General features: G+C 49.7%; 2 protein-coding genes across 2 annotated transcripts in view; both read left to right on the forward strand.

The window, feature by feature from the left end:
- Positions 1-12,355, forward strand: part of LOC142468142 (uncharacterized) — a 493,482-nt gene that overhangs the window by 221,432 nt on the left and 259,695 nt on the right. The gene's annotated exons all lie outside the window — the stretch shown is intronic.
- On the forward strand, positions 8,683-11,172 carry LOC142468058 (uncharacterized). Its single transcript, XM_075574150.1, is given in 3 exon segments — positions 8,683-10,245; positions 10,247-10,410; positions 10,413-11,172. Coding segments are annotated over 3 exon segments (1,830 nt in total). The 5' UTR covers positions 8,683-9,016; the 3' UTR covers positions 10,850-11,172.

The following is a 12,355-nucleotide window of genomic DNA, read 5'->3' on the forward strand; positions in this document are numbered from 1 at the left end:
CAGCACCAGCGTGGCCGCAGCCTAAGGCCACGTCCATAGAGGGGGAGCAGTGCTGAGGCGCGCTGACGCTGAGACAGAGGGCGCGATCGGGAGGCGGGGGGAGGCTGATGGAGGCAGGGCAGTGACGTCGCTGGGCCAATCGCCCGCGACGCACAGACGTCACGGCGCCGTGACGTTGACCCTGCTTCACGCTGATTGGATGTTTTCAGCTGACAGCGCTCTGAAAAACAGCTTTGGCTGTCGGCTGAAATATCCAACTCATCGGCACGCCTGCGGACGCTCGCGTGAGCCTCCTCTCAAGACATCCTCATGGAGGATGCCGGGGCTCAGCGCGGCGCGTCCGCACGGCTCAGCACGGCTTCCCGAGCTATGGACGCAGCCTAAGTAAATGCTCAACTTGCCCGCAGCGCCCCCCGCGCGCGCGTGCGAAATAGCCAGGACACCCGGCGCTCATGCCTGGGGAGCTGGTGACGTCACCTCTCTGAAGCATGAGCGCGGTCAGCGCTAGCGTGGCCGCAGCCTAAGGCTTGTTTTGCGCGTGCGAATGCTCGTGCACGTGAAGCACACTGTGTGTGTATAGAGTTCAGTGCTGTGAGTGACAGATGGGCGTGGCTATGACACGGGTAGGCGTGGCCATGACATCATGCACCTTTTCTCTTCTCCATATATGTATTGGCTCCCATAAGGAGGCTCGGGGGCAGCAGAACACGTCATTAATAAATCCTCCCCTGCGCAGAGGCCCTTAAACATGCGCAGTTACTTTCCAGGGAAACACAGGCGCCCAAATCTGCCTTTTAGTGCTTACACTTTTATTTAATACGTTCATGTTCTGCGATATCTTTTTATTGAACACTAAATAAAACACCCGGTGACAGAGACGGGGTTAGAGGCCGGGGGGATATTCCTGTTGGCGCTGTGCGCCCCCAGAAAGTCATAGTGGCAGCGCGGTGCGCTGGGGAACAGACCGTGGCACGCAGACTGCAGTACCTTAATTATCAGTGTATACATAATAGCGCATTACTCAGGATATACACACACACAGATATGTGTATATATGTATATATTTGTGTGTGCGTACAGTATGTAGGTAGGTCCCCCTCTTATCTCCGGGCTGCGTGAGTGGGACGTCTCTGTGGTTGCTGCAGGGAGATTGTGAGCTGGCGAACGGGTCGCCGGTGCTTCGCCGAGGGCGTCGCCATTTTGTTTGTGCACACGCATGCGTAGATAGTATCTACAGTTGTGGCGGCCATCTTTGAACACCTGGTGCATGCGCAGTATAATGCCAGCGGCGGCCATTACTGTACACCCATTGAATCGCTGGGAACTACACGTCCCAGCAGCCTCAGGGGTTGCAGACCACATGTGAGTTAGACAATAGGGCTTCTGCATTTAGAACAGTGATAACAGTGAGGGCAGTTGTGAGCAGGGTACAGAAGAGGGAGGTAGGGTCCCAGGTGCCAGTAGCCCTGGGACTAGGCCAGCTTTCCCCTGCAGGCCCCAGTTAGTCCCCGGCTCACAGTAGGCACCTGCAGCTGTATAGGGAAGCCCATAGTTAGGGACCCTTTTCCCTGTGTTGTGCAGTATCGGGGATACAGTGTCTGCGCCACGCGGTTACACGTAACCTGGGGTCTGGGTTCAGACCACCTACGTTCAGAGACTATGGTGGGACGCTCCTGCTGGAGACCTCCCCACGCGGTAACGCGTAACCTGGGGTCTGGGATCAGACCACCTACGTTCAGAGACTATGGTGGGATGCTCCTGCTGGAGACATCCCCACGCGGTGACGTGCAATGCTGTGCGATGCGCTTTCTGGCCAGGCTTAGGGAGGATTTGTTCCTGTAAAGTACCCCTAGTTTAGCATAGGTCTTGGTTGTCAGGGTATCAATGTGCATCCCGAATGTTAAGTGGGAGTCAAACCATATGCCCAGGTATTTAAAACTAGTGACAGGGGTTAGGGTGGTGTTAGCGTTGGTTCTGATCTGGAGCTCAGTCACTGGAAGCTTTAAAAATGTATTCTCTGTCCCAAATACCATTGTTACAGTCTTGTCAGTGTTTAAAAACAGTTTGTTTTGGGAAATCCAGTTTTCGAGTCTCAAAGTCAGATTGAAGTATGTGTTGAAGCTCGGAGAGGCTATGGCTGTGTGCATATAGGATTGTGTCATCTTAATACATGTGTATTGAGGCTTCCTTACAAGCTGTAGGAAGGTCATTGATGAACACTGAGAAGAGTAGGGGCCCCAGAACAGAGCCTTGCGGGACACCACAGGTGATATCCAGGGGGTTGGAGTTAGAGCCTGAGATGGACACATGTTGGGATCTACCTGATAGGTAGGACTGAAACCAGTTTAAAGCATGCTTCCCTATTCCAGAGCTCTGGAGTTTGTTAAGCAGGATAACATGATCAACAGTATCAAAAGCCTTTGCAAAATCTAGGAAAACTGCACCAGTGAGTTGTCCCCGTTCAACTCCACATATATGTATACATACACACACACACACACACACTCACACACTCACACACACACACACACTCACACACTCACACACACACACACACACACACACACACACACACACACACACACACACACACACACACACACACACCTTTTGTAGCTGAAAGAGAGAGGCATTGAAAGCTTAATTTTGGTGACAATGAAATTTTAGCCTCACACTGATTGGGTAATAGTGTGTGACGCGCAACGGGCTGCAGCACGAAAACATACTTTTCAGAGTGTTTCCCCCGATCGTCCGGCTCCACGCTCACTGCTGGGCCGCGTCCCTAGTATAGAACGGCGGGCTTACCACAGCCAATTATAAGTGCCGCGCGCGCACGCCGGAAAGGAACAAATAACGTTTCCGGGCGGCAGCCCTTCCGTCTGATCGCCCCTCAGTGTTACACAAATATAACAGACAGACATTTATGTAACACTGACATTCGCCCCCACCCACTCTGCGCCAAAAACGCCATTAAGCAGACCCCGTTCCAGGTGTGTGGAAGTCTCAAATTAGCCGGGAGGACCTCGCGTGTCTGATTGCCGGCGCTTCCGGGTTGTGACATCACGTGTCACGGCAAGGTCTGCCCCTCATAACGAGCGTCGTTGCCATGGGACCACAGGTGTATCATGCGTGTTACCATGGCAACAAAGGACGCTAGCGCACATTTATATATACAATGTAACAGACATTTAAAAGCACATAATGAGAAATATAAGAACTGGAACCAAACTACTAGTGAGGAAGCTGGTTAAGGGAGAAGAACTGAATAAACAATGTCCTCTGCACAGTGATATGCTGACACGTGTGTGTGTGTGTGTGTGTGTACATAGATATAGCTTAGTTCTTCCAATGTAATACCCCTCGCCGCTTGCATCTCCTTAAATGGACCGAGCTCTGCTCACAGGATCATTTCCATGGACCAGACTCCCTGGAGCTGGAGGCCCCTAAGCTAGTCTTACCCCTCCCCCCCTGATGGGGTAAGGTAGAACCATTAAACTATACAGCGTTAAGGGGATTATATAATCCCCAATAATATAAATGAGGCTCAAAAAGAGTAAAAAGTGTAACACAATATTTATTGATACATAAAATACACACTAATAAAATATGTGTAATAATTACCACTAATGGCACAACCACTGAACAAGTACAGCTAGATGGATTAAAAGAACTACCGTGAGCACAGACACACAACTAAACAAAAACGCAGTTGTGAACACACAAACAAAACAAACAGATAAGCCACACTGGAGATGCCAAGATAGTGACCGGAAATATTGAAAATCAGGACTGCTGTGACCTGTGCTGGTGTAACAGTCCAGCCTGCACCGATCAACAGCTGATCTTCCGTCCGGTTTGTGTGTGTGTGTTCACAAATGCGTTATTGTTTAGTTGTGTGTCTGCGCTCACGGTAGTTTTTTTTATTACATCTATCTGTACTTGTTCAGTGGTTGTGCCATTAGTGGTAATTTCCCTTACACATATTTTATTAGTGTGTATTTTTTTATGTATCACTAAATATTGTGTTACACTTTTTACTTATAGTTTGTTATCTCTTTTGAGCCCCATTTATATTATTGGGGATTAAATAATCCCCTTTTGGCTGTATAGTGTTATTATTGTACACAATACCCCTGAACACGCATGGTGTGGCATATTTCTTTATTAACCCCCGGTGCGCTGGGTGCATCTGTATTTTCCGTTGCGGGGTAGGTTTGCCTTAGGGCGTTCCTACACAGGAGTGACTGGGAGTACCTCACACATCCAGCAGCAAGGGGCTTATTCTGCCTGACAACGCGTGACAGCACGAGCGCGGCGCCTCTGCTTCCATTTAAGGTAGAACCATGCTACTCCCTAAGGAGCCGGATACATTGGGAGAACCCAACAAAATGTGAAAGGGATCCATCTATTATACCAGGGGAGGGTCCCACTCCTAAGCCCCAGTAACTGGGCAGCACTGCTGAAGTAAGCCCACCCCCCCCTTCCACATGCTCCAATGGATTCCAGAGTAGCACCTGGAAACCGCAACAAAATAACATCCCAGTAGGGAGACTCACATGCTGGCCCGTGTCAGAGGAATTTAACCCTAACACCGCCTGCTCCTTACCAGGACTTATAATGTTGGGGCCGGGAATACATAGCATGGGGCAAAAGGCTACACACTCCCCCTGGTGAAACTCCTCATCGACCCCGTATGACGTAAATAAATGTGCAAACCACCAACAAATGTATAACAGAACAATAAAGTGCTAACGGTAAAGTGCATAACAACACATACCCGTGCATAACCCATAGCACATTTAACAGGGCGCTCCCAAACAGGAGAACCCATAACCATTGCAGCACAGCTCCTGCTCTGTAAATAGGATTTAGTAAGATTTAGTAGTAGTGGGCTGGATCGGGTTTGCGGAACAATTTGCCATCCCTATCCGGTACCGTGACTGAATAGCACCTCTTCAGTCCCTTTTCACTAATATATTCACCTCTATCCATATAGATATTTCTGCCCACTTTCCATAGTCTCAATAGGTACCTACCCTATCGTCAGTGTAGTGAGTCTGACTGCTGCAGCGGGAAGACATATAGTCTAATACGGCATCCCTGACCCACTCCTCCCCATATTCCCCCACTCCTCTCATGACGGGTTCAGGCAGATAGGGATAATCCTAGCCATGTGATTTTCTATAGCGCTGGATTATTATTCGATCAGCTCGGCTATTTTTGATAACATTGTGACCGCGAGCCTGCGCTGGCAGTACCCAGAATAACGGCTCTTCCAGTACAGCGGCATATGTGACCACCTCCCAGCCTGAAGGAGAGCTTAGCCCCATCGCAATATCCCTGCTGCCATTTTAGATAGATATAGATACATACACACACACACACACACACACACACACACACACACACACACACACACACACACACACAATAAGCCCACGCCGGGCCTCTCTGATGCTGGCGTGTATTGCAACTTCCGGCGCGCGGTGACATCACAGACAGGCGCAGCGACATCACAGACAGGCGTGGGACAGTTCAGGAGGCAGGCCAGCAGCTGGGGAGATTCTCGGCGGCGACAAGAGGCCCGACCAGCGCCGGCCGGGCCCCCCGCAGCTACCGGCAGGACAGTGAGCCATAAAGTGGCTCATCCGTGAAAGGTTGCACCCTCCGTTTTTATAATGCGGGTTAAATAAATGATTTTTTAATGTTATTGACCCGACTCTCTGTTTGCTGTGCGCTGGAATTACAGTGTTTGGATATCCCTGCCCTAGGAGAAAGGTGGGAATAACCTTTGCTGCAGCAATACGCTTGGGAAGTGTATTATTTATATTTTTTCTTACAATTTCTTTTGAAGATTTTTTTTTTTGCACCATTATTTAGGGCACTTTTTGTTAAACAGTTTTAATTCCCGTGTTGCAAAAATAAGGAAAAATGATGTGACATTACGGCAGGAACGTCGGTCCCTATTTTAGTTAATCAGCCCAGTTAGTCTACTGTAAGCTGTATATTTACCCCTTTGTGGACATTAGTGGTCAGATAGTCATGGGATGCCAATGGTCAGATACTCATTGTATAACGCTTGCGCTCACCACGAACAAGACCGGGCCCCGGTACTGAGGTGGTAAAGTATGAAACTGCGCACCCACTGCAGCGGGGGTACGCCTGGAGGGTGGGTTGTCAGCGTAGCTGGGTCTGGATTGGAGAGATCGGTTTAGTTCAGATTCTTGCCAGAGTCCGGGGGCGGAGCCAGTGGGATGGTCTGAGTCCGTTGTGCCGCGGTCAGGGGAGATTGGTAGTGTCCGTAAGCAATGATCGGGGATGGAGAGGTGCAGGTAGTCTGAGGAAAGCCGGGGTTGTTATCCAGAGCAGGTCCAATAGTCAAACCGGGGTCTTTATCCAGAGGGGGTCCTATAATCAAGCCTGGTCGGAACACAAGAAAGCAACAGAGAGACAGCAACAAGGCGCAAGAACACAAGGCACAGCAAACGCAGGAACACAAGGCACAGCAAACGCAGGAACACAAGGCACAGCAAACGCAGGAACACAAGGCACAGCAAACGCAGGAACACAAGGCACAGCGAACGCAGGAACACAAGGCACAGCAAACGCAGGAACACAAGGCACAGCGAACGCAGGAACACAAGGCACAGCGAACGCAGGAACACAAGGCACAGCAAACGCAGGAACACAAGGCACAGCGAACGCAGGAACACAAGGCACAGCGAACGCAGGAACACAAGGCACAGCGAACGCAGGAACACAAGGCACAGCCAACGCAGGAACACAAGGCACAGCAAACGCAGGAACACAAGGCACAGCAAACGCAGGAACACAAGGCACAGCAAACGCAGGAACACAAGGCACAGCAAACGCAGGAACACAAGGCACAGCGAACGCAGGAACACAAGGCACAGCAAACGCAGGAACACAAGGCACAGCCAACGCAGGAACACAAGGCACAGCGAACGCAGGAACACAAGGCACAGCGAACGCAGGAACACAAGGCACAGCAAACGCAGGAACACAAGGCACAGCGAACGCAGGAACACAAGGCACAGCGAACGCAGAAACACAAGGCACAGCCAACGCAGGAACACAAGGCACAGCCAACGCAGGAACACAAGGCACAGCGAACGCAGAAACACAAGGCACAGCAAACGCAGGAACACAAGGCACAGCAAACGCAGGAACACAAGGCACAGCGAACGCAGGTACACAAGGCACAGCGAACGCAGGTACACAAGGCACAGCGAACGCAGGAACACAAGGCACAGCGAACGCAGGAACACAAGGCACAGCGAACGCAGGAACACAAGGCACAGCGAACGCAGGAACACAAGGCACAGCGAACGCAGGAACACAAGGCACAGCGAACGCAGGAACACAAGGCACAACGAACGCAGGAACACAAGGCACAGCGAACGCAGGAACACAAGGCACAGCGAACGCAGGAACACAAGGCACAGCGAACGCAGGAACACAAGGCACAGCGAACGCAGGAACACAAGGCACAGCGAACGCAGGAACACAAGGCACAGCGAACGCAGGAACACAAGGCACAGCGAACGCAGGAACACAAGGCACAGCGAACGCAGGAACACAAGGCACAGCGAACGCAGGAACACAAGGCACAGCGAACGCAGGAACACAAGGCACAGCGAACGCAGGTACACAAGGCACAGCGAACGCAGGTACACAAGGCACAGCGAACGCAGGAACACAAGGCACAGCGAACGCAGGAACACAAGGCACAGCGAACGCAGGAACACAAGGCACAGCGAACGCAGGAACACAAGGCACAGCAAACGCAGGAACACAAGGCACAGCAAACGCAGGAACACAAGGCGCAGCAAACGCAGGAACACAAGGCGCAGCAAACGCAGGAACACAAGGCACAGCCAACGCAGGAACACAAGTCACAGCCAACGCAGGAACACAAGTCACAGCCAACGCAGGAACACAAGTCACAGCCAACGCAGGAACACAAGGCACAGCCAACGCAGGAACACAAGGCACAGCAAACGCAGGAACACAAGGCACAGCAAACGCAGGAACACAAGGCACAGCAAACGCAGGAACACAAGGCACAGCAAACGCAGGAACACAAGGCACAGCCAACGCAGGAACACAAGGCACAGCCAACGCAGGAACACAAGGCACAGCCAACGCAGGAACACAAGACACAGCAAACGCAGGAACACAAGGCACAGCCAACGCAGGAACACAAGGCACAGCAAACGCAGGAACACAAGGCTACACAGGTTATGCTCAGCAAGGTGAAAGTGAAAGTCTTTTAAAGTAAACAGGAACCAATAGCATGGGAGGCGGAGCGAAGGTGCGGCCTCTGCGGAGGCTAGGATAGGCTGCAGGAGAAAAGTGTGCAATTAGGAATACTTGCAACGCAGCTGGGGAGCGATGCATGTCGTCACGTGCCGCGCGACGCAACCGGGGGGGCGGAGCCAAGCTCTGGGGCACAAAGTGAAGAGCTGCGGGTGCGCGTGCGCTCTGTAACAAGAGCGGGGGGCGTGCTGCAGCAGTTAAGGAGGGTACAATCCCCGATTCCTTACACATTGGATGCCAATGGCTAGCTGGCCCCTTGAGCCACTTGAGGGTTAATATATCACAGAGTACAACAAAAGTTATTTAATAAGAACAATATATGAAGAACATTGATACAGGGAGTAATGTGATTTCTATTAGGTTGAACTCAATGAACATATGTCTCTCATCCAAATCTACTCTGATGCATTGCAATGTTACATTAATAAATTTTCTCACCATAGATGTATCTTCAGCACATGACTCGTCTGTGAGCAAGAAGCAATGTAAGAAATGTCCCAAACATCATAAATTACATGAGGGGTTAATGGGAATATGTTTTAAGGACTTCAACATTGCTTAAGTCTGTCTGAGAATTGGAACAAGATTACCAGAAACTCGGCAGAGCATTCCTATACAGCCTTTTACTAAACTTGCAGACACCGCAAGACAAGGAGCGGGTTTAAAGAACAGAGACATGGACCCCTACAGTGGGACATACGGTAATGTTATTCCGCAAATAATCCCCACAGGAGAGAGACCCTATAGCTGCTCTGAATGTGGGAAAAGCTTCAGTCGGAAATCAGATCTTGTTAGACACCAAGGAATCCACACAGGGGCGAGACCCTATAACTGCTCTGAATGTGGGAAAAGCTTCAATAAGAAATCAAATCTTGTTACACATCAAAGAATCCACACAGGGGAGAGGCCCTATAACTGCTCTGAATGTGGGAAAAGCTTCAGTCAGAAATCAGATCTTGTTACACACCAAACAATCCACACAGGGGAGAGACCCTATAACTGCTCTGAATGTGGGAAAAGCTTCAGTCGGAAATCAACTCTTGTTATACATCAAACAATCCACACAGGGGTGAGACCCTATAAGTGCTCTGAATGTGGGAAAAGCTTCAGTCGGAAATCAACTCTTGTTATACATCAAACAATCCACACAGGGGTGAGACCCTATAAGTGCTCTGAATGTGAGAAAAGCTTCAATATGAAATGGTATCTTGTTAGACACCAAAGAAGCCACACAGGGGTGAAGCCTTATAACTGCTATGAATGTGGGAAAAGCTTCAGTCAGAAATCAGATCTTGGTGCACACCAAACAATCCACACAAGGGTGATACCCTATAACTGCTCTGAATGTGGGAAAAGCTTCAGTCGGAAATCAAATCTTGTTAGACACCAAACAATCCACACAGGGGAGAGACCCTATAACTGCTCTGAATGTGGGGAAAGCTTCAATGATAAATCGCATCTTGTTAAACACAAAGGAATCCACACAGGGGTGAAGCCTTATAACTGCTATGAATGTGGGAAAAACTTCAGTCGGAAATCAAATCTTGTTAGACACCAAACAATCCACACAGGGGAGAGACCCTATAACTGCTCTGAATGTGGGGAAAGCTTCAATGATAAATCGCATCTTGTTAAACACAAAGGAATCCACACAGGGGTGAAGCCTTATAACTGCTATGAATGTGGGAAAAACTTCAGTCGGAAATCAAATCTTGTTAGACACCAAACAATCCACACAGGGGAGAGACCCTATAACTGCTCTGATTGTGGGGAAAGCTTCAATGATAAATCGCATCTTGTTAAACACAAAGGAATCCACACAGGGGTGAAGCCTTATAACTGCTCTGAATGTGGGAAAAGCTTCCATGATCAATCACATCTTTGGAGACACCAAAAAATCCACACGGGAGAGACCCTATAACTGCTCTGAATGTGGGGAAAGCTTCAGTAGGAAATCAAATCTTGTTAGACACCAAACAATCCACACACGGGAGGGACCCTATAGCTGCTCTGAATGTGGGGAAAGCTTCAGTCGGAAATTGCATTTTGTTAGACATCAAACAACCCACACACCGTGATAACCTATAACTGCTCTGAATGTGGGAAACGCTTCAGTCAGAAATCACATCTTGTTACACACCAAAGAATCCACACAGGGGTGAGGCCCTATAACTGCTCTGAATGTGGGAAAAGCTTCCGAAGAAATCGCATCTTATCTCGAAAGATCTCGGACTTCTCTGCTGTGGATGCCGGCTCTGTTCTTGATCAAAATATCAATCTCTCACTCCTACTCTGTACACCGAACAGTCGCGACTTTGGACTCCTTCCCCCCCATCCCTCCCCCCTCCACCATTCTTTCCCTTCCGCCCCTCCCCCATTCCTTCCTTTTCCCCTTTCCTCCTCCTTCCCCCCCCCCTCGTACATAGATGCACATTCTCTACTGGTTAAAATGCATTCAATATGTGTTAATTATGGGGTATATTTTAGGGCAATTCATTTATTTGTGTAATTTTATGATGTATTTTATTTAATGTCTATCTGATATAGATTCCACCTTATAGTTGTCATCTAGTTGTTAGCTTAGTCACATAGAGCTTTTTTTATTTGCCTCTTAGTAATCAGTTATTTTAAGGTATATGCTCAGCATTCATTTGACGGTTTCGTAAGCTCCCTCACAGCAATTATGGGCGACAGCTGATCTTTAAATTCTATGCTGTCTATTGTGCGGCAATTCTGACTACCCTATTTCCTCGATTCTATGACGCACCCTTGATTTAATAAAAACATTTGGGGGGAAAAAACACTATTAAATGTGCAAAATGCTTTTCTGGGGGGAGAGAGGGGGGAGAGGGGGGATAGAGAGAGAAAAGGGGATAGAGCGATGGGGGAGAGGTGGAGGGGTGGGATAGGTGGGAAGGGGGAGAGGGACAGGGGGGGAGAGTGATAGGAGGGAAGGTGGGGAGAGAGGAGGGAAGGTGGGGAGAGGGAGAGAATGGAAGGACACACAGAGACAGACACACAGCGATACATACACACACACCTCCTTCTGCACGTGCAGCTCACACAGCGATTTGTCTGGATACCTCTGTCCCCGGGCTCTCCACTGAACTCTCTGCGCCTCATGGAGGAGGGGGGGCATGATCTCTGCACAGAGGGGAGGGGGGGCATGATCTCTGCGGGGAGGGGAGGGGGGCATGATTTCTGCATGGAGGGGGGGCATGATCTCTGCACGGAGGGGAGGTGAGATCTCTGCACAGAGGGGATGGGGGACGTTATCTCTGCACGGAGGGGATGGGGGACGTGATCTCTGCACGGAGGGGAGGGGAGGTGAGATCTCTGCACAGAGGGGGGGCGTTATCTCTGCACGGAGGGGAGGGGGGGCGTTATCTCTGCACGGAGGGGAGGGGGCTATGATTGCAGCTATGCTGTTTGCTGAACAGAAGACCCGGCTGCATCTCTATGCACGAGGGGGAGGGGGGGGGGCCATGATCGCAGACATGTTTGCTGCACACAGAAAACCGACAGGCATGTACAGCAGCGCCAAAACTATAATTACCGCAGTTTTATATGGTTTTTGTCTTTATATATATATATGTATATAGACATTTTATATTAAATTGATAGTAACACTATGTACTAATAATTGTGTTTTTGTGATTACTTAAATGTTTGTTTTGTACTGTCAGTGTTTTAGGATTTTATTAGCAGGTGTGTCATATAGCACACTGATTGGATTGCTAATTGCGAGGTGCCATTCCCATAGGCTGATATTATTTCCATCAAGGGTACTGAACTAGTGCCATGGGAACTGTTAGACCAACCACCTGAGGAAGTGTCATTCTGACACGCGACGCAGTGAGGTCATAGGCAGCGATGGAGGGCTCGTGACGACGGACTCCAGAAGCTGCGCACGCACACACACCCATGAGGGCTCCGTTGAAGGCATTGGGCTGGCTGATAATCATCACGTAAGCCCCCATTTCCTAAGATCTTTGAACTCAACGAGTGCCTTGGG

Source organism: Ascaphus truei, chromosome 1 (assembly GCF_040206685.1).
Source record: "Ascaphus truei isolate aAscTru1 chromosome 1, aAscTru1.hap1, whole genome shotgun sequence".
Taxonomy (NCBI): domain Eukaryota; kingdom Metazoa; phylum Chordata; class Amphibia; order Anura; family Ascaphidae; genus Ascaphus; species Ascaphus truei.